Genomic DNA, 21696 nt, shown 5'->3' with positions numbered 1-21696 from the left:
AGAACCCTGGGTTCCTTCACAGTCCAAGACTCTTTTCTGTGTACAACTTAAGAAATTTCTTATACTAGAACTTTTAAGTCCTCCAAAACAGAATCAGGTCTAAAGAACTAATTATGAGAAACTGATTCTTCAAGTGGGAAAAGAAAGTAAGGCGAGAGGAGTGGTGTTTTTGTAGAATGATCTTTAGGTTTGTAGAGGGATTGTATTCAAAGAGTGATAACCATCTTTCTTAGAACCTCTTCCGAAAGTGTAACAACGGGGCTGAGTCCTTTGTGGGTAGGGAACTTTGCTGAAGGCCTTTGAAAATATAGTGTACTGTCTGTTTAGAATGAATAGTCAATCAAGTCTTGAACCTCTAATGCTATATTAAGAACAATAAATGAAGTAAAACATACCTTCTCCTGTTTTCAAAGGACTTCACAATGTACCTGGAGGAATAAAACAAACATGTGAAACAGCTCAGGGGTAAATTGTGTGGTTCTTGAGGCAAGAGTACTGGAGTGGTTTGCCATTCCCTTCTCCAGCGGGCCACGTTTGGTGAGAACTCTCCACCGTGACCTGTCCGTCTCGGGTGGCTCTGCCCAGCTTGGTTCATAGCTTCAATGAGTTACACAAGGCTGTGATCCACGTGATCATTTTGGTTAGCTTTCTGTGATTGTGGCTTTTGTTCTGTAGACTGTGGGATTGTAGTTCTTGCTTCTTCTATCTGCCCTCTGATGGGTCAGGATAAAAGGCTTGTGCAAACTTCCTGATGGGAGGGACTGACTGTCGGGAAAACAGGGTCTTGAGGACGCTGATGCTAGGAAAGGTTGAAGGCAGGAGAAGGGTACGACAGAGGACGAGATGGTTTGATGGCATCACTGACTCGATGGACATGAGTTCGAGCAAGCTCTGGGAGATGGGAAGGACAGCAAAGCCTGGCATACTACAGTCCGTGGGGTCGCAAAGAGTCAGACGACTTAGCAACAGGCAACAAATTATGTGGTATTGACTCTGTGTACAATTTGTTATTAAGGTTAAGAACTAATGAACTGACATTCAAACAGCATTTACTCTGCTCCCATCAAGAAAAAAAAAACAACATATCATTAAGTGTTATAGCAGAAATAAGATCAGGAAGCCAGAAACAAGCCCTGGAAAATGATAGAAAATAGGAGTATACGTATTGCTTCCCATGTTAATGAATCCATTCAACATGTATTGAGCACCTACTGTATACAACAGGTACATCAGAATGAGTAGATACATCCTTTCTAATAGAGCTTCAGGTGTGTGTTAGGAAATAGTGAACAGTAGGGTGGTGAGTGGGTGGGTGTGTGGGCCGATGATAGTGGTTAAGACTATCAACCTGTTAATAATAGGTTAGGCATGATTCTGATTAGGGATAGGAGTTTATAACAGATGAGATCTTAATCTTTAAAGCGCATTGATTGGAAGAGTTAAATGTTAGATGTCTTCTCACCTTCTCTCCTTTCCCTGTCTCCACTTTATAAATGGGGAATTAAGACCAGAGCCACTGTGGCTTGGTCATGAATGGAGTTAGTAGCAGAACTCAAGGGTGAACCCTGGTCTTCTGCTTCCTGTCAGTGATGCTTCCTTTCTGCCTCTTAACTTTTTCTTTTCCTTTGCTTGTTCTTTCAGCATCTGCTTTGTTCCCGGAGTAGACGAAAATAAAATAAAGCGACATGTGAGGGAACATCAATAACTACTGTATGAGGGGTTTGTTGCCTTTGTTTACGGGAGAGGAAAGAATTCTAAAGAGACCAGAATGGTCCAAAAATGCCTCATGGAGAGGTGGCATCTAAACTGGGACTAAAAAGCTAAGAAATTTTTTTTTAACTTTTTATTTTATATTGGAGTACAGCCAATTAATAAAGTCGTGATAGTTTCAGGTGTACAGCAAAGGGAATTAGCCATGCATATACATGTGCTCATTCTCCCCCCAAACCCCCTTCCTATTCAGGCTGTTATATAACATTGGACAGAGTTCCCTGTGCTATACAGTAGGACCTTGTTGGTTATCCATTTTATTTTATTTTTTGTAGCTATAAACTTTTTATTTTGTATTGGGGTATAGGGCGTCTACAATGCGGGAGACATGGGTTCAATCCCTGGGTCGGGACGATCCCCTGGAGAAGGAAATGGCACCCCACTCCAGTACTCTTGCCTGGAGAATCCCATGGATGGAGGAGCCTGGTAGGCTACAGTCCATGGGGTCGCAGAGAGTCGGACACGACTGAGTGATGTGACTTCACTTCATAGCTGGTTAACAGTGTCCTGGTAGTTTCAGGTGAAAAGCGAAGGGACTCAGCCATGCGCATAACACGCATCCATTCTCCCCCAAACCCCACTTCCTATCCAGGCTGTCCCGTAGCCCTGAGCGCAGTTTCCTGTGCTATACAGCAGGACCATGCTGGTTATCCATTTTAAATAGAGCGGTGTGTACATGTCAATCCCCAATTCCCTAACTATCCCTTTCTCCCATCCTTCCCCTCCCCCAAACCATAAGTTTGTCCTCTAATTAAGTCTGTGAGTCCATTTTCTGTTTTGTAAATAAGTTTATTTGTATCATTTTTTAAAAGATGTCATGGATTCTGCTTTGATTTTGTCACTAACTCTGTGTTATCTAGGGTACGGCAGTGGGCACGTCGCTTAACCTGTTAGTACCTTGGTTTCCCCAACCATAAGTGGCAAGGGATTAAGTTAAACGTTCTTTAAGACTCCCTGCATAAGTGCCCATCTCACATTTCCATTATCTGTGTATACCATACCCTTTCTCAATCCCCTATTTATCCCCTCTCCCAAACGCTCTCTTCAAAGCTCCTTTAATCAGCTTGCCATACTGCTTGCCTCATTAACGCTTGGTCACTAAAACTTTCTAACCTCAGAGCAGAGGTCTTTTGGGTGCACAGTTCCCAAAGCATTTATCTGAGAGCTCCGTAGGAGACTGAATGTGGTATCATTCATTAATCTCCCAGGGGCTACGTTCTCATCCTCTGTAATAACTCTCTGATGGAAGCTCTCCCATAGATAGCAATACACTTTCCCTTCAGGCACTACATGAGAGAAACAATGGAATCATCCTATAAAATTACACAGAATGAGACTCTGGCCCATTGTTCTCTTCTGCTGCCTAAGGAGGAAGCTGTATTCTTTGGATCCCTGTAAAGATTTTGGCTTGTCCACCTCCTCGGATTCCCAAGTAACAATTAGGCAATCTGGCCTTCTTCCCACTTCTCATTTCAGTGTGTAGGATACTTGTCAACTTGCCCAGGATGACTTTAGGCATTTTGAGCTCTTCATCTGAGTGTATGCAATAGATAAATAAAAACATAATTAGAAGGAAGACTGACTTAATACTTAATTTTATTTTTATGGAGAGAGGACATACTTATTTTAGAATTGAAAGCATTGTTTGTTTGTGGTTTTGTCTCGCTTCATATTTTAGTTTTCCTCTCCTTCCGTTCGTGTTCAATAAGATGTTTCTAAATGTTTAAAGTAAAGAGTGTATTAAAATGGAGCTCATGTTTGTAAATGTGAAAAACATAGCATCTCACTTTCTAGTGCTTAGTGTATCTGAAGAAAAGCACCCCTGGAGTGCAAACAACAAACTCAGTGGTTGGAATGTGGTTTAATAAGTCCACAAACCTGTCAGGAATCTTAAACTCTCTTCCCAAAGCTATGCTGACATACAACATAACTGTGGAGGAACCAGTTCAGTTTGTATTGTATATATTCCCTATAATTTAGGAATAACCGCTTGCTAAAAACTGAAAATCGCTAGTAGTGGAAATCGTTAGGTGAAACTGAAGCCTTCGTTATATTATTAGGAGGTGACAAGTGGTTTGTATGTTTAATAAAAGGAAGAAGGGCTAGAGCTCTAAAGAACCAGTGGATGGGTGTCTTGGTTGTCACTGTCCTAGAACCAAGGATAACAGAAAAGTGAAAAAACAGTTGAAAAAATAGGAACTTAAATATGTCAGTATTTTATGATATGAGAATTCAGTGAAAAGCATTTAAGAACAGAAGAGCATTCAGTGAACATTCAGAACAGAATGCCTAACCAACAGATTTCGATACTGAAGATATCTACTTTTTTAAGTAAGAGAAAAAATTAAATGTTTACTCTTCCTTTGTAATAGGAAACTATACTTCAGGGGCATCCACATTGCCTTAGTTCTCAATGGAAAGCTCTACCTCCTATAAAAATGCCAGCTAATAAATGTAGAAAGAGGGATAGAATCAAACATCATAAACTCAAAGTGTTGATTCACTCAAGGATTATTAAGTGTGTTTGTGACTTTTGGGTGAATGGTTGGTGAAACTGAATATCCTTATAATTCCATAGTTAGCAGCACACATACTACTTTCTAGTTGCAAGGAAAAAAAGGAACCCTACAGTGTTATCATCATTCTAAATTAGTAATTCATCTTAGCATCACTAATGGTCAGTCATATACCATCTCTCTGATGTGATGAACTAGGAAACATAGAATATTACCTATATTACATTAAAAAAAAATGTTTCACCTGAATCCACACACCCTTAGATATAATATCCAATTTGTGGGAAACATGGGGATAGAGAAGCAAGATAAACAATCCTAGAAGAAAACAGCCAGACAAATCCAGAGGGTGGACATACCATGGGATAAATTGGGCTAATCTTTTCAATTAGTCAGTGGCCTTAAAATTAAGGAAAGTTAGCAGTGGGGGCAGGTGACTGCCCTAGATTTTAGGAGACTTAAGGAACATACAACCAAATGGATAGCTACATCCTGGGTTAGATTCAGGCTAGGGATAAACCAGCTGTAAAGAACATTTGGGGTCAACTGGGAAATTTTAAATATGAACTGGGTATTATTTGAAATGGAAATTTAGTAAAATGGAAAGATGGGGATTATGGACACTAAAAAGCAGATTACCTGGATGCAAGGGGAATTTGGAGGAGAATGATTATATGTCTGTGTATGGCCGAGTCCCTCCACTGTTCACCTGAAACTCTCACAACATTGATAAGTACCATATCTCATTTTTACTAAAAAACACAAATACTATGTGTATAGATACAGGTATGCACATTTATATATGTACTTAGGATTATACATATGCCCAGAAGAAGATCCAGTTAGAGAAACACTAAGAGTTCAACATTTATAATCTCTAAGTAGTAGAAATATAATGATTTTATTTTTACCAATCTGTATTTTGAAATTTTCGACAATGAAAATGGATTGGTTCTGTAAATATAAAATGTTAATTAAAGAAAAACACTTTCATATAGTAAAGCAACAGTGTTTTCTGTCCTTTAAGGAGAATAAAAATGTTTCCATTGAGGAAGAAAAGTGAAAAGACTGGAAAACAATTTAGTATCTTTCAAAAACGTCTGGTAGTGGGTTTTGCCTGTAAAGTTGTATCTATTTGTCTTTAGTCAACATGGTGTAAAGAGTCAAACAGACCCATGTTTGAATTCAAACTGTCACTTTACAAGTGTTTTTACTTGGGGCATGTCACTTTATCTCTCCAAGTCTCTGTTTTCTCATCTAAAAGAGCGGTTGTGAGAATTAAAGATGACTTAAATAAATCAGTGCCTTGAACAGAGTGTGCTTTCAAAATTATAATATTTTGAAATCTTATCATCAACAATTTAAACCTTACACATGACAACCTGATTAATAAAATAATGAGAACAGTCATCAACTGACACCTCTGTTGCTCTTAAATTTGTGTTTTTTGAATGTAAGCATGTTTTGCAAAGTATGACCTCCCTGGTGGCTCAGATGGTAAAGCGTCTGCCTACAGTGCAGGAGACCCGGGTTCGATCCCTGGGTTGGCAAGATCCTCTGGAGAAGGAAATAGCACCCCACTCTAGTACTCTTGCCTGGAAAATCCCATGGACAGAGGAGTGTGGTAGGCTACAGTCTATGGGGTCGCAAAGAGTCGGACACAACTGAGTGACTTCACTTTCACTTTCTATGTTTCACAAAGACATGGTATATATAAGTAGAGTATGAAATTGTTAAGTAGTTAGATCTTCAAAAACAAGTATGAATTTTAAAGGTTCGCTTAGCAATAGAAGACCCATTTTTATTTATGGCAGCAGTTAGAGAGCTGATAGAAAAATAAAAGATTAATTTTGTAGCCAAAATCATTACCAGGTTCCACATGCAAGCTCTTTTCAAGACCTGCTTTTTACTCTCTTCTTTTGCTTTGAAGGACCTCGTAGCATCATTGTGAATTTCAAAATAGATAAAAGCGCAGTGCAGCTCCAAGGTGCTTTCTAAAACTTAAAAGTTTGAGTACCTCACAGTGGAAATTTTCACATAGTAATTTTATTCTTTTCATTAGAGGAACTGTGACAATAGAAAGTACAACTGTTTGTACCAGAAGAACCCCAGGCTGTTAGGATGACTCATGAAGAATCTGAGCATGAGGCAAAAGGACATTTGTCAGCAGAATGGGTTCCTGAACTGATTGATCAGATATCACCAATTTTTAATTACCAAGCTGTTATTGAGTACTTCCTTTTTAAAAAGCCCCGACTCTAAACTCTGTGGTCCACTGTGGCATCCCCACAGGTGAGTCATACACATTAAGTGACTCACAAGGTACTGAAGCTTTTTTGCTAATAGACTTCTAGCATAACTGTTGGCATTAAGAATAATTGATTGGAACAATTTACTTGAACGTTTTATTGCATCATTTTAATGAGACAGAGCACAAACTGGGAATGAGGAAACCTGATTTCTAGCTCAAAGTCTGCCACTGATTATTGGAGTCATACCTTGGGCAAATCACTTGATTTCCCTGCAACTCATTTTCGTTATGAAAAATTAAGAGTTTGAATGTGTTCATCTCTGTGGTATCAAGTTATAGGAGTCTGTAATCTCAAAAGTCATTGTATTTCCTTTGGGGCAGTCACAAACCTGGTAAATGGCTTATTTTACATAAACTGAACTTGCCTATAGCTCTGTGGCGCTGAACTTGCATTAGGATTGCGGGGTTTTCATATGGTTCACCAGTGATGGGATTCATTACCTTAGGAATCTCTAGATAGCTGATCTTGAAAAATTAATTGATAAAATCTGAACAGTGAAGAAGATACATGTTTTAGAAGTTTGGGATTTCCCACAACTTAAATATGGGTCAGTTGATTATATCACCTGTAGGTATTTTATTATGGTTAGAAACCAAATTGCTGGAGAATTTCAAATATTATACTGCAAACACAAGTTAACATAGTTTAGGTGGTATGTCTTTGGTTCAACAGTGTAACGACTGGAAAAGTGTTTAGTTGATCCCTAGAAAGTGGTTAGACAAGTTAGAGTTTTGTTTTGTTTTTGTTTTGGTTTGGTTTTTTTTTTTTTTCAGGTGTAACAGGCAAGTTAACTTTTGAAGGGGGGGGGAGGGGACGCAGGAAGAAAGAAGTTTCCAGATGAAAGTGCCTTTGGTGGTGTACCTAATTAGCCACCAGGTATGAGAAAGAAGTAGTAACTCAGGATTAGAGCATGAATAAGAATGCAGGATACAGAGTTTCCATTACCCTTTAAGTAAACAAATTGCAGGCGTACTATTAAGTATCTCCACATTAGAAGCCAAAAGGACTTAAAGGGTTTTGCAGAAAGTTCTTCTCATTCCAGAGACGAAGAAACGTGACCCCAAAGAGTTAACACAAGTCTGAAGCCATATAACAACTGAAAACCTATGCTTTCTGGCTCCAGTTTCTATCTGTGACTCCATGGATCACATCACTTCGGGGTCAAGAAAACCTTTTAAAATACCAAATACACATCTTCTGGAGCTATTGGCTATAAGCTAACATCTCTTCATCGAGTTAATTTTCTTTCGTTCAGAATGGTGGTGGTTGTTGTTCCGCCGCTAAGTCGTGTCTGACTCTTTGCGACCCCATGGACTGCAGCACACCAGGCTTCCCTGTCCTTCACTGTCTCCTGGAGTTTGCTCAGACTCATGTCCATTCATCAAAACGGTTTACTAGCTTAGAATAATAATCCTGTATAGAGAACATATACTGTCCATGGGGTTCTCCAGGTGAGAATACTGGAGTGGGTTGCCACTTCCTTCTCCAGTTGACCTGTTTTGTCAGAACTCTTCAGTGTGACATGTCCGTCCTGGGTAGCCCTGCATGGCATGGCTCATAGCTTCATTGAGGTACACAGGCCCCTTCACCATGACAAGACTGTGATCGAAGGGCCAACTAATTGGAAGAGACCCTGCTAATGGCAAAGTTTGAAGGCAAAAGGAGAAGAGGGTGGCAGAGGATGAGATGGTTAAATAGCATGACCGACTCAACGGACCTGAATGTGAGCAAACTCCGGGAGACAGTGGAGAACAGAGGGGCCTGGTGTGCTGCAGTCCATGGGGTCACAGAGAGTCGGACTTAGTGGCTGAACAGCAACAAGGCTGACATGGAAAACATGTCCCTGGGTTGGCCAAAAAAATTCTTTCAAATTTTTCACCTATGTGAAAATCCGAATGACCCAATACTTTTTGAAATTCTAAACCAAGTTATAGTTTTAGCTTAAAGAAGAGTGGATCTTGCCCTCCTTTCTTTCAAGAAAAAAAGAAAACGAAAGAAAGGACCCAGATGTGTTCAGTGGTGGCCTTCCTTTCTCTCTTTCCATGGGAATCCTGGACTTGCTGGGATGGTGGCCATGAGATCTACCTGTTAGGATACAGGGTTGTATGTTCTGCTAAAAGGCCTGTGTCCCATTGAAACATCATTTTTCCCATGCTGTGTTCCCAGAGACCGTGGAGAAACTGAATCGATGCGCCCCCTGACACTGGAAGGTGGGGTCCTGAGCTGACTTTAGTTGCACCAGGAAAAGGCAGCAGTTCTGGGCAGGCAAAGTGAGCTTTCTGGTTGTTGGCAGCTGTGTGACTTCCTTGGGGGACCATGGAGAGATGTCAGTCTTGTCGGAAGAAGAAGAAAGCTGAAGGTGTTGCCACTTCCCGAGGCCCCTCTCCTCCATGAATGATCCGTGGGAGACAAGTGTATCAGGCAGCTGTCTCCTCATGGCTCTCATCACCAAAACGATCAATAACATGCATTGGTGCCAGCTAGGCACACAGCTAGGCAGGACCCGAGGGATGCTCACAGTCATTAGATGCTGTTCCCTCAAGGAGCTCCTGACGTTTTAGGAGGTAATGCAGGTGGTCACGGCTCTCCTAGCATGAAACAAAGCAACTTTTTCAGTGGGGCTATAGCAGAAGGAGATGGCAACCCACTCCAGTATTCTCGCCTGGGAAACCCATGGACAGAGGAGCCTAGAGGGCTACAGTCTATGGGGTCACAAAGGGTCAGACCCAACTGAGCGCAGGTAGAGACAGAGAACCAGCAGGAGAAAGAATTCTGTACGCACTGTGCTAGCTTGTACTAACGAAGCTTGCTCTACAGAAAAGAAAAAGAGCGCACTTAAAGCAGCTTTAAAATTCAATCTAGGGAATGGAATCCAAATTTAACCTGTAGCCACCCAACCCGGAGCAGTAAAGAATCTGCCTGCCAATGCAGGAGACCCAGGTTCAATCCCTGGGTTGGGAAGATCCCCTGAGAAGGGAATGGCTACCCGGACTCCAGTTTTCTTGCCTGGAGAATCCCATGGACAGAGGAGCCTGGCAGGCTACAGTCCATGGTGTTGCAAAGAGTCAGACACGACTGATTGACTAACACAGAGACACATACGTGCTACAGTATATTACAGAAGCTGAGCTGCACCATTGTACGTCTGAAACGTATATAATGTTCTCGACTAACGTTACTATGATTGAAAAAAGAGAAAGGTTTTAATTAGTTTCTGAGAGTAATGTGACAGGAAAAAATACTCTCTTCTGTGGGAACATTTGATGTAAATCTTTGTCAATCTAGTGCTTTTTTAAAAAACTTCATACAGGTATAATACTATGATTTTGCTAATTATACATTTTTAGACATTCTCTTACTTTTTTGTCATGGAATCATTAACAGTGGTTATTATTCTACTTGTTGCTGTTGTCCAGTCGCTAAGTCGTGTCGGACCCTTTGTGACCCCATGGACTATAGCCCACCAGGCTCCTCTGTCCATGGGGTTTCCCAGGCAAGAGTACTGGAGTGGGTTTCCATTTCCTTCTCCTGGGGATCTTCCTGATCTAGAGGTCGAACCCTCGTCTCCTGCATTGCCAGACGGCTTCTTTACTGCTGAACCACCTAGGAAGCCCATTACTCCAGTTGCTTCTCCTAAATGTACTAAAATTTGGGGAGTATTCTGACTGAGTAATATTCAGATTCTTTTGGTTAAGAGATGATTCCGTAAATAATACTGAAGAGTAGCCTTCTCAAATTCCAGACTTCCATTTCTTTCAGATGTCATAGCTAGGATAGGATTAAGCTTTCCGTCTTCCTTACGATAGCACCATTCCTGATTTTCCCCACGCTTCCTCCTGCTGACGACGTGCTCTGCACCCACAGTCACATCCACACCCCTGCGTCTCCACCGTCCACAGGGAGACGATCGCCTTGTCTTCTCGCCTCTACGTGGCACAGAGCCCAACATCCCCCAGTGTTGGAAGCTGGGTTCGCTTTTGTGCAGGTACGTTAGGAAGGCGGCCTCCTCCCACTTCTCCTTACTCTGGAAAATTACCAAGGGCTATCTCTCATAGGTGACTTCCCAGGTGGCTCAGTAAAGAATCTGCCTGACAATGCAGGAGACATAAGACATGTGGGTTCAATCCCTGGGTCAGGAAGATCCCCTGGCGAAGGGAATGGCAACCCACTCCAGTATTCTTGCCTGGAGAAGCCCATGGGCAGAGGAGCCTGGCGGGTTATAGTCCATGAAACAATAGCAATCTTTCAAAGGACATGCTCCACAGGATGGAAGGCAATAGAATTCTTTATAAAAGTACCCTTCAGAAGCAAAGTGCTGATAACCAGTTGGTGTAGAAAACACCTAGACGTGGTCGAAAGCTCCAAGGCCTACATTACGGCCCATTTACTGGCATGCTTTTTTATGCATCTTATTATAATATCCTTCAAAGTTTGATAGTATAAAGAGTAAGACACTGGGAAATCTCAAGACCTTGATAGTAAGTAAATTCACATACGTGTCAAAACACTAACAGATTTGTCAGTGATCATATACTGTGTCCACTGATGGTAACAACTTAAGCAAATACATTATTTCTGGTACCATCACATGCTAATTGACCTTCAAGGTTAAGGAAGCTAGAAGATCACTCTTTAAGGGATATTTAGATAATTTTGATAGATATAATTAAATGTGAACTCGTTGAGGATGGGAACCTTGGCTTATGAATATTGTTATCTCTTATCCCTTAGAATAATACCTGGCAGTTAGTATCTCATGAACATCTGAGGGATACACGAGTGGATAGCTGTCACCTGTGTAATTAGATACAAATGAGATTGGCTCTGTTTATTTTTTTAATTTTTATTTATTTATTTTTCTGACACCAAAAACACTTTGTATTGGGGGATAGCCGATGCACAATGCTGTGGTAGCTCCAGGTGAACAGTGAAGGGACTCTGGCTCCATTTGCTTTTGTCCATTTTAATTTGTAAGCTGTATCTTACATGATCCAGTGCTGCAGGGTGATAGGACAAAATCACTAACATAACAAACACGATTAAACAATCCGTATTCTAGAAGTATTTTGTTAGTAACTTGGGGTGTTTTCTATGTTGCTTGGTATGTTGTCAAGAGTTTAAGCAACATTTGTTGCACTGGCCACTGCTCTATTAAAACTGTCATTAAAAAAAAAAAAACAACACACACACACACACACACGTCATTTTTGTCTATTGATTATTTTAAAATTCTACCAGGTGAGAGCACATCCATCTTGTTCATCGAGCCAGCACCTAGCTCCATGCCTGCCGATATAGTGCTGATATATTGCCAGTAAATACTCGTTGAATAAATAAATGAATGAAAGACAGAGAATAGGACAAGTTTTTTGCTTTCTTGTAAGATAGTCTAGGGGAGAAGGGTTGGCAGATTGTGGTCAGTGCTATAAGAGTTGATGGTATTAGATTCAGGGGCTGTGGAGTAATTCGCTGTCAAAAATAATTTTATGTTTGAATGGCTGAAGCCTGTCTTCAGAACTATTAGAGGCTTACAGCATCTAGCGACACGGCAGGTAGGCCAAGTTGAATGGTGTTTGAGAAGGAAAAAAAGAGAAAATAGAAGTAACAGTAGGTGAAGAATCCAGAAATCAGTCCCTTTGAGGACTCTTGGAAAGAAGGAATGTGGGTATTGCCCAGAGAGAAACAGAGATGACTAGAGAACCAGGTGATGGTGTTGACCTCGGAAACAAAACTCACACGATCCTCAGGTCGAACTACGGGGCATGAATGAGCTACGTGGTCACTGAGGAAGTGCAGGAATGATAGGAAGAAGCGTGTTGAGAAACTCCCCACACTCCCTGCATATCCATAGATATGGAAAAGTGAAGAACAGTTACTTACTGATGTTCCTTTAAGGAGTTAACGCGTCTCCCCCTTAACTCACCCGGTGCTCTAACCCTGTTGCGCCTGATTTATTAAAAGTGGTGATTCAGTCACTTCTAAGAGTAGAAGTCAGTGAAGGCCAGTGGTGGTAAACTGGCCTGAGAATTAAATTCCAGTTCCAGCTCCATCCCTCCCTAGCTGTTTAACCTGGAGAATTTAATTCTCATTTGGGATCCCCATTTCCTCATCTTATTAATAGATCCTTAGACCCGCAAAGGGCTTCTCTCACTCGAAAATGGTATCATTCTGCCAACTTTATCCTTCTTATGATCCATCATAATCTTAAGGACACTTCGGTGAACTTGTTCTAAGTTCATTTTTTAAAAATTGGAGAGACTGTGCAATCAGGAGGCAAGAATGAGGTGATGATAGGGAACTGGGTGAGAAACTGCCACTTAACAGGAATAAGGAGCTTCCCTGGTGGCTCAGACGGTCAAGAGTCTGCCTGCAATGCAGGAGACCCAGGTTTGATACCTGGGTTGGGAAGATCTCCTGGAGAAGGGAATGGCAACCCACTCTAGAATTCTTGCCTGAAGAATCCCATGACCAAAAAGGAGCCCAGAGGGCTACAGTCCGTGGGGTCGCAGAGTTGGACACAGATGAGTGACTAACACACACACACACAACAGGAATAAAGCCAAAATTTGCCTTTCACACTCAGGCACATTTTGGAACATTGAGTATCTGTAGGCAGTGCGTGGGTGCTAAGTTGCTTCAGTTGTATCTAACTCTTTGCAACTCTGTGGGCTGAAACCAGCCAGCTCCTTTGTCCATGGGATTCTCCAGGCAAGAATACTACAGTAGGTTGTCATGCCCTCCTCCAGTGGATCTTCAAACCAGGGATCGAACCCACGTCTCTTACATCTCCTGCATGGGCAGGCGAGTTCTTTACCCCTCGCCACCACCTGGGAAGCCCTATCTGTAGGCCGAATGGGGCTTAAATTTTTGTTCAGTTTTATTAACAAAAAGGAAAGTATTCTTGACTTATTTTTATCTATCATAACTTCAACCAAGAATCTTGGATTAATCACATCTTTAAATGTTGTGTCATTGTGCAAAGTTGCCCACTGAGAAGAAAGAAGAAACTTGTTTATTGAGAAAAGACCCTGATGCTGGAAAAGATTGAGGACAGGAGGAGAAGGGGGTGACAGAGGATGAGATGATTGGATGGCATCATCAACTCAATGGACATGAGTTTGAGCAGGCTCCAGGAGCTAGTAAAGGATGGGGAAGCCTGGCATGCTGCAGTCCCTGGGGTCACAAAGAGTCAAACACGACTTAGCAACTGAACAACAGCAGCAACAAATAGAAAAAACTAGTTCTACGAAGCTGTAATTCCCTCAGTTATTTGGACTGTCAAGAAAGTTCTTTTAGCTCAATCACCTTAATAAAGGTGTTTTGGTTTTTAGAAGTTTATACACAATGGAATTGCCCAACTCTCCACTGTATTCTGTGCTGTGGAGACCCAGTTAAGTCTTCTTCCCACCAAGTTATTGCTCCACAACTGACAAGGGAGCTTTTGCTAGTCTCTTGTAGGATGAGGAGTTACTCAATGTAGATGAACCAGATATATATGTATTCTGCTCGGGGAATATTGGGATCAGCAGCGTATTCAGAGATTTATTACCACCTGATATACTGCCCCAAGTGGAGGCATCTTTTTAAATCCGCAAGTCACTGCAATTCCATGAGGCCACTTGTGTGATAGGAGGAGGCCTGCTCCCACATTGAAATTTGGCACAGCTAGCATTTCTCTTTGCCAAAAAGGTCAAAGGCCTTGAGCAAGAAGCCAGCTTTTTCCTGATTACAAAACTGACCACAATTCCTCTCCGACCTATCAATGTCAGTCTTTTTTTTTTTTTTTTTTTTCCTTTCTGGTAATGCGTTATTCCTCTCAGGGAGAACTCTACTTTTTTTCATGATGATATGGAATCCATCCTTCCAACGTTAACCAGCGTTCACACATCAGCTGATGTATATGCTATGGATGGGTAAACTTAATAATTAAGTTTCTGAGTAGCAGACCCTGATATATAAAATCTGAGCTGTCTCAGGCCCTGTCTCCAGTCTGTTAATGCTTCAGTTTTAGAGAATCTGGATCACTGTGTCATTGTTTTACAGATTTCACAAAGTAAGAGAGTAAATACCTAAGGACAGAGCATTTCAGTAGCTGATCGAAAATTTTATAAACACATACTTGAATTCAGACATTTTCATCAGATATCAGATGACATGACTAGAGATCAACCAAGGGTGGGCAGACAGGAAAAAAAAAATTATCCAAGTAAGTGTAGCTAGTATTTCATAACCCAGAGATGTAAAGTTTTCCATTTTAGAATCAACTGAATATTGAACTGTGTCTGCTCTCAGAGTTCTAAGTACTGTCCTGCCCCCGCCTCTCACAAGACACGAGGGTCACCGGCGAGACGGTGTGGCAATGTTTTCCTTGTAATGTACCAGGTCTTGCCAAAGCAGTGAACAGCGTTATGGCACAACAGTTTGTCACAGCTGGTCTCTAACAGGAGGATGCCAGCCAGTCCATCCAGGCCTGGTCCTCTGTGAGTTTATTCCCACCTCCCCAAACATTTGGAAACGGATGTCTTGGCTCATTGGTGGGTTCCCAAGTTTTACTGCCACACATCTGTTTCTTTGAACGGAACTGGCCTTTTGCAAGGAATAGACCAAGTGTCGGTGGGAGTCACGGCAAACCCCTGTTCCCTGCTGTGATGGGGGAAACCCTGGGAGATCCTCTTATTGACCCAGAGAGTGAGCCCTTCGCTGTCACCGTGTCTGCAAGTACCTCACAAGGTAAAGTCAGCTCCACATTTGGCTATCGGTGTGCTCCAGGCATCACGGAAGGGTGAACTTGACCTTGTGGCTTGTCTTCCAAGTGATGTCTGTTCTGTACTCTGATGTGTGTAGGTCAGTATTTTGATGCTTAATTTGCTGCCCTTGCATTCACTTAAAGCATACTCAGAGCTTTTTTTTTAAAAGAACAAACAACTAAATCCAGATTTTATTTCTGTGCTTGACTCCTATGTCCTGAATTTAAGTATTCAAGGTATATTTACATCCAAAGAAATTCTACTTGTTTTCATAGGGCTGGCCAAAAGACGTGTTCGGGTTTTTCTGTACAATCTTACGAAGAACCTGAAGAAACTTTTTGGGCTACCTAACATTTTCTGGATTGACGTATGTTTTCCCCAAATACCTGAGGTCTTCTTAGAATGTCTTTCCTCCTTTTAGCCTTGTGTGTTATGTATCTCTCATAGCAGCATTTATTCATTTTAAAGTACTCTCAACATGTTTTTGCTCTACTTTGCAATCTAGATACTTGTATGGACATTTTATCTCTCTCAAAGGATTGTAAGCATCCAGGGTATAGGGCCAAGTTTTATTCTTTATATTTCTTAGGGTGCAAAGCAGAGTGCTTAATGCTTTGTAGAATATTGTGGAGACCTTGGAGAAGGCCTATTCTAAGCATCTCATTTTGCTATTGCTAGGTATTTGCTAGTTAAATGATTATCACTTTTACTCAGATGTGAAAGATTCAATTAGATACCTCATTTTCAGCATTTCTTTCTTGGCCTTTGCAAAATGTAAGTTTTTTATTTCTATAGCTCCTTCTACTGGAGCGTATTAGCACAGCTGCTTCTGTTTTGTGCTATATCATATTTCTTGTTTTCTTCCCCCCTTCTTGTAGATGCTACGTAAAAATTCATTGTGTTAGCTAGTCTGATTCACATTTTACAATATAAATGCTAAAGTGTTAAAATTAAGTTGATTAGTTGTTGAAATGGATGGCTGTACATTTTAATGTTTTAATTTCTCTGAAAGTCTGAAGTTCGAACATATTAATCACAGAATTTTTTAAACATTGAGCTTTTTAAAAGTTAAGAAAAAAATTTCCTGAAGTGACATTTCATTTTATTGTGACATTTGGATTCAATGTATATTCCTGTCATCTGAGTCTCTTAAACAGGAGTTTAGTCTAATTATATTACATAAAATCCTGTTATTCTGTTTTTCTACAAGCCATAAAAAGTATTGCTGTGTTTCTCCAGTTATTAATTTAACCTGCATCAGGGCAGAATGTCCAACCTATACTGTAAAATAATTCTTGTGTCAAAATTTGACAGTTTTGTCTGTTTGAAAAGAATATGTCCAGAATGCAATGCAACAAATATTTTAGGTTAACTGAAGCGAGTATGTTTATGGTAAGGGATAGTTGTGGGTTTTGTGTCCGTTTTTCTTCTGCGCTAACCTCTTTATTTTTATACCTGAAATTTGCCCTGGGTATAATTTTTTTGTGTCTCAAATCCCTTTCAAAAGAATAACCCAGTACTTTTCTTCTTAATTAAGATGGTACAGAATAGAATTACTAGCAGTTAAGAAATTATATATTGAACCAATTATTTAACTCTCATGTTAAATGATCTCTGATTACTCTTTATTCATGAATGTTTTTTCTGTCAAAAATAGGTTTCGAAAGGCCAAAGACCCGTGATAGGTCACTTCTATTGTATTTTGTAGATGGCCACTTAAATACTTCACTGTTGCCAAAACAAACAAACAAACCTGAAAATAAGTTGGGAACGTGGTCATCATTAGCTAATCGAGGCCAGCAGAGATGAAACCCTGTAGAGATTAGGTACCTGGCCTTGGTACAGGAATTTATCTGGCTTCTCTTCCTCATCACAGGGAAAGGGAAATAAGAGTGTTGCAAAGATCTGGGTGCTGCTATTGAAGGGAAAATGGCTCACTGAGTGTGAATGGTCCAGTTATCCAGCCATACTGGTCCCTTACATGAGACTTAAAAAGTCTACTCTGTAACCTCTATGCCCAAAGGGGACTTCTGCATGTTTTCCTGGGATTCATTATCACCGTGATTCCATGTATCTTATTCCCCTTTCTGTTTCCATTGTGAGCTTTTCAAGGAACCCCAAGTAACCCCATGCTGGCCGTGAAACCGTTTCCACTAGAGAAACTGGCAAGGTTGAAGGGAAGCGTCCATAAGCTGAAGCTGAACATGCCTCCCACTTTCAGTGCCAGACTTAGTCCTGGGTGAATTCTCTGATTTTAAGTTGTTGCACCAGAGCACTGAAAGATGATGACATGCTTGTCCTTTGGAACTGATTGAGCAATGGAAGTGTGCCTTAGAGACACGACAAATGCTGCAATCGATGACTCTTTGAAACGAGAGTCTCTCCTGAGGCAGGGGTGAGTGATGGATTGCTGCCGTTTCTATTGAGGGAGACTTAAACTGTGGCCGTGTGGCTCCAGGCAGCTGTGTACTTGGGAGCATTCGATAACTGAGCCAAGCCAAGGCTTTCACCTTTGCACAAGTTCTAAGGGACCCATGTGGTGTCAGGAAATGGAACTCCTGAACTTGTCCTGGCCATATGCTTTCTGTGTGAATTTAAGCATGTCATCCATCCCCTCTGCCCTCCGCACACATGTTAACAGGAGATACGGGGCTGTTGTGAGGACTGAATGACACAGTTGTGCGAAAGCACACCAGACCCCCTCTGTGAAGTTCATTGTCCTGGGCTTGTGGTGTTAATCACTTGTGGATAGAACAGAAGATACACAGTATCCTAAATTTGAAGCCTTTTAAGGAAGATGGAGGGAAAAAAAAAACTGTAGGATTCCTTATGCATCAAAATGAGTGGCAGTTTTAAGTGAGATGAGGCTTCTGTATAACCTCTCTTGAATGTTTTGATAAGGAAATGATCAGACTTAGAAAAAGCATCCTCATGTCTGATTTTTTTTTTTTTTAAACGGGCCGGTTACCTCCCGATTTCATTAACATTTGTCTATAAAGAGGTTGAATTTCCACAAGTTCAGTCATTCTTTGTGCCTAAATGAGAGCAATGATTGCATGTTTTCTTCTCAGAGACATTGAAAAATTGTCTTAGATTATAATGTTCTCTATATGATGAAGATTTAGGTCATTGACAGCTCCAGATTTTATGATCTCACAAGAAATAACAGTTCAGGGAGTTTTTCTAGAATTCTACTGTTGTCCATAATATTTTCCTTAGTATGAGTGAGTGAAAGTCAGTCAGTCGTGTCCGACTCATTGCGACACCATGGATTGTAGCCCACCAGGCTTCTCTGTCCATGGGATTTTCCAGGCAAGAATACTGGAATGGGTTGCCATTCCCTTCTCCAGGGGATCTTCCTGAGCCAGAGATCGAACCCAGGTCTCCTGCATTGCAGGCAGATTCTTTACCGTCTGAGCCACCAGTGAAGCCCTTCCCTTAACAGTATGGCTCTCGTTTATCATTTATTTCTGATTTAACTGTTCAGATTTGTTTTCTGATCACTAGGATGTAGTAGATTTGGCAGATTTCTAGACTCTGGGCATCTCCTTATTATGTTTCCGAAAACTATCATTTCTCTTGTACATTCCCCCCAAATTATGAATTATAGGAAACACCCCAAATATATGTCATTTATATTAAGTGCTTACAAGAAAGCATAGCACCTTAAAACTTTTTTTTTCCCCCCAACAAAGCCTAAGGAACACGACTTGTCTTCAAAGCTCACGCTCCTGCTTAGTCGCTCAGTCGTGTCCAGCTCTGCGACTTCATGGACGGTAGCCCACCAGGCTCCTCTGTCCATAGGATTTTCCAGGCAAAAATACTGGAGTGGGTTGCCATTTCCTCCTCCAAGGGATCTTCCCGACCCAGGGATCGAGCCTGCGTTGCCTGTGCGTTGCAGATAGATTCTTTACCATTGAGCCACCGGCGAAGCCTGCCAGCAACTATCCATATAAACTGCAGTATAAACCCATATAAATGGCAGTGCAAAACATGGGTCGCTAAACGAAAAACAATTTTTATACCTCTGATAGAGATTGTCGTGGATTATTACCTTTATCAACATTCTCACTTATAACTTAAATAAGATAAGCTGGAGGAGATTCTGAAATCATCATAGCTCTTTGTAAGGTATGTATTCTTTTTGTCAGAGGAGATCTGACCAAAGCAAATTTCTTAGTTATATTAGATCAATGAACAGACACAAAGTTTCTGTTACTTTAGCTTCCTTTGAACACCCTTATATTAGGCTTTAGAAAGCTGTCCAGAAAATGCCTTGTGTCCACCTACTAGTGTTATTTGTGAAAATATGTGATAGAAAATGAATCAGACTCATTTGAATAGGACTAAGTTTCTATAAACCTCTACCAGATAACTTTTTTTTTTTTTTGTAGACAGTTTTGTACCTGTAGCTAATTTAGAGACATGGGCATTGTACATGTATTTGATAGCAACTGCTATTCAGCTCTTATAACATGGGAATCAAGACCTGTCTGAGCACACAGGTTTTTAGGCCCATGCAATTTTTAGTTGAGAAAGGGATTGCCAACATAAGATTGAGGTTCCCACAAGTGGCAAATGGTTTACATTATAAAGTAGATTCAAAACAGCAACTGTCAATTACCTACAGGAGAATTATCCCTCATTACCTCATGCCAGGATTTCTGTACAGCCTTATAGCTGACCTTCTAAATGAGAAACTGTCAGCCAGCCAATCCAGTCTGCCAGATAAGTGGTCCTAAAAGCCTGTCTTTATTACCCATCTTCTAATACATATTGAGCATCTACAGTATAGTAAATACAAGACACCAGCAGGAACACTGGCTTTCAAAGCTCTTTGTAATCTGTTTCTACCTTATGTATCTTGAAAGTGAAAGTGAAGTCACTCAGTCGTGTCTGACTCTTTGTGACCCCATGGACTGTAGCCTACCAGGCTCTTCTGTCCATGGGATTTTCCAGGCAATAGTACTGGAGTGGATTGCCATTTCCTTCCCCAGGGGATCTTCCCGACCCAGGGATCGAACCCAGGTCTCCCGCACTGTAGACAGATGCTTTACCGTCTGAGCCACTGAGGAAGTCCTTTATGTATCTTATTTCCCCCCAGTCTGAGAGACTGGCCTGCCTTGCTGTAACTGGACTAATGTCATTGTCCCAAGAGCAAGCCACACTCACTTTTGCCTCCAAGACTACCGTGTCCTGGAATAGCTCTCCTGATTCTTCCACCTTTGCCAGTCCTCTCTGTCCTTCAAGGTCAGGTTCAGGTGACGTCTCCTCCGTGAAACACTCTCTGGATACATTGCCATTCATCGCTCTCCCTTTCCCGTAAAAGGACTGTGTGTCTTCTCTTCCCTCCACTGCCCCTGAGGACGATCTCAGTCTCCTGAGAGGTTTACCTGAGTCTAGCCCCCAGCCGCCTAGTCTCAGCCCAGAGGGATCACTTAAAGTGCGTGTCAGGTCTGTCCTTGTGCTCAACACCGTGCACTGACTCTCCCTTCTCTCAAACGTAAGCCCCGTACCCCCACCTCACCGTGTCAACAGCCCCTTACCCCCTGTCTGCCCTCACCCCCTTTCTGCAGCCACATTCGCCTCTTTGCTATTCCTCCCACATTCCACACTGCTCCTGCCTTGGTGCTTTCGCTCCAGCTCTTGCATCTTCTTGGAATTCTCTTCCTTTGACACCTTGGCTGACTCTCAGCGCCTCCTAATCTCTGCTCAGCTTTTACCTTCAAGTGAGGATTGCTTTGACCCTCTGTTGAATTATCTGTCCTCCCCATGGGCCTTCCCCTCCCCTTGCTCTACATTTTCTCATGTCTAAAGCATTCCTCATCCTCTAGCCTCCCGTATAAGTAACTTACTCTCTGTATTTATTGTTTATTGTCTGCTTTATTCCACTAGCACATTAACCCCATGAAGTCAGGGATCTTTGTCTAGTCTGTTCATCCACTGACACATCCCAACTACCTGGAATATGCTCGGTGAATAGCAGGGCTCAATGACACTTGTTCAATGAAAGAGTAAAAACCCTCTCGCATTTTTGGTCTCTATCACAGTGTTTAACCCTTAATTTGAGACTGCCTGATAAGTCAGGTTATATAGTCACTGAGGACAAGATCCAAGTTTATTTTTCCTTTTATTCCACCAGTATCTAACACATAATAGGTGTCTAATAAGTTCTTGTTGACTTATTAAGAACACACTGCTCTTCCATGGTACTTTTCTGAGGTCAGACACTGAAATCTGTTTAGTGTGTGAAAATGAAAGTTTAGTGTGCACTGAATAACATTCTAAAATTGATGCTATTATAAGCAAACCATGTGATATATGTGCTAAAAACAAAGTACAAAGATACTA

The 21696-nt window shown here is 41.3% G+C and overlaps 1 protein-coding gene and 1 long non-coding RNA gene across 13 annotated transcripts in view; one reads left to right on the top strand and one right to left on the bottom strand.

Moving 5' to 3' along the window:
• The window catches only part of PPARG (peroxisome proliferator activated receptor gamma), a 122748-nt gene that overhangs the window by 42985 nt on the left and 58067 nt on the right, over positions 1 to 21696 (top strand). For 3 of the 12 annotated variants that reach the window (XM_060402029.1, XM_042235732.1, XM_060402033.1), the window contains one exon: positions 15621 to 15712. The exons of 6 other annotated variants lie outside the window; for them this stretch is intronic. Coding sequence is in view for 1 of the 6 variants with exons in the window: in XM_015102095.3 (XP_014957581.1) it covers positions 15247 to 15328 (82 nt within the window). In the remaining 5 variants the exon portion in view is untranslated. Of the gene's footprint in view, positions 1 to 10462; positions 10584 to 15175; positions 15329 to 15620; positions 15713 to 21696 lie in introns of those variants that run through there. 3 more of the 12 variants (XM_060402028.1, XM_042235731.1, XM_015102095.3) reach the window with 2 other exon arrangements.
• Positions 1 to 21696, bottom strand: part of LOC132658193 (uncharacterized) — a 31523-nt gene that overhangs the window by 8627 nt on the left and 1200 nt on the right. Inside the window, exon 2 of the long non-coding RNA XR_009597469.1 lies at positions 396 to 428. This is a non-coding gene — a long non-coding RNA (uncharacterized LOC132658193). The remainder of the gene's footprint in view (positions 1 to 395; positions 429 to 21696) is intronic.

The sequence above is a fragment of the Ovis aries genome, chromosome 19, assembly GCF_016772045.2.
Source record: "Ovis aries strain OAR_USU_Benz2616 breed Rambouillet chromosome 19, ARS-UI_Ramb_v3.0, whole genome shotgun sequence".
Taxonomy (NCBI): domain Eukaryota; kingdom Metazoa; phylum Chordata; class Mammalia; order Artiodactyla; family Bovidae; genus Ovis; species Ovis aries.
This window is presented reverse-complemented; position numbering and strand designations above follow the sequence as displayed.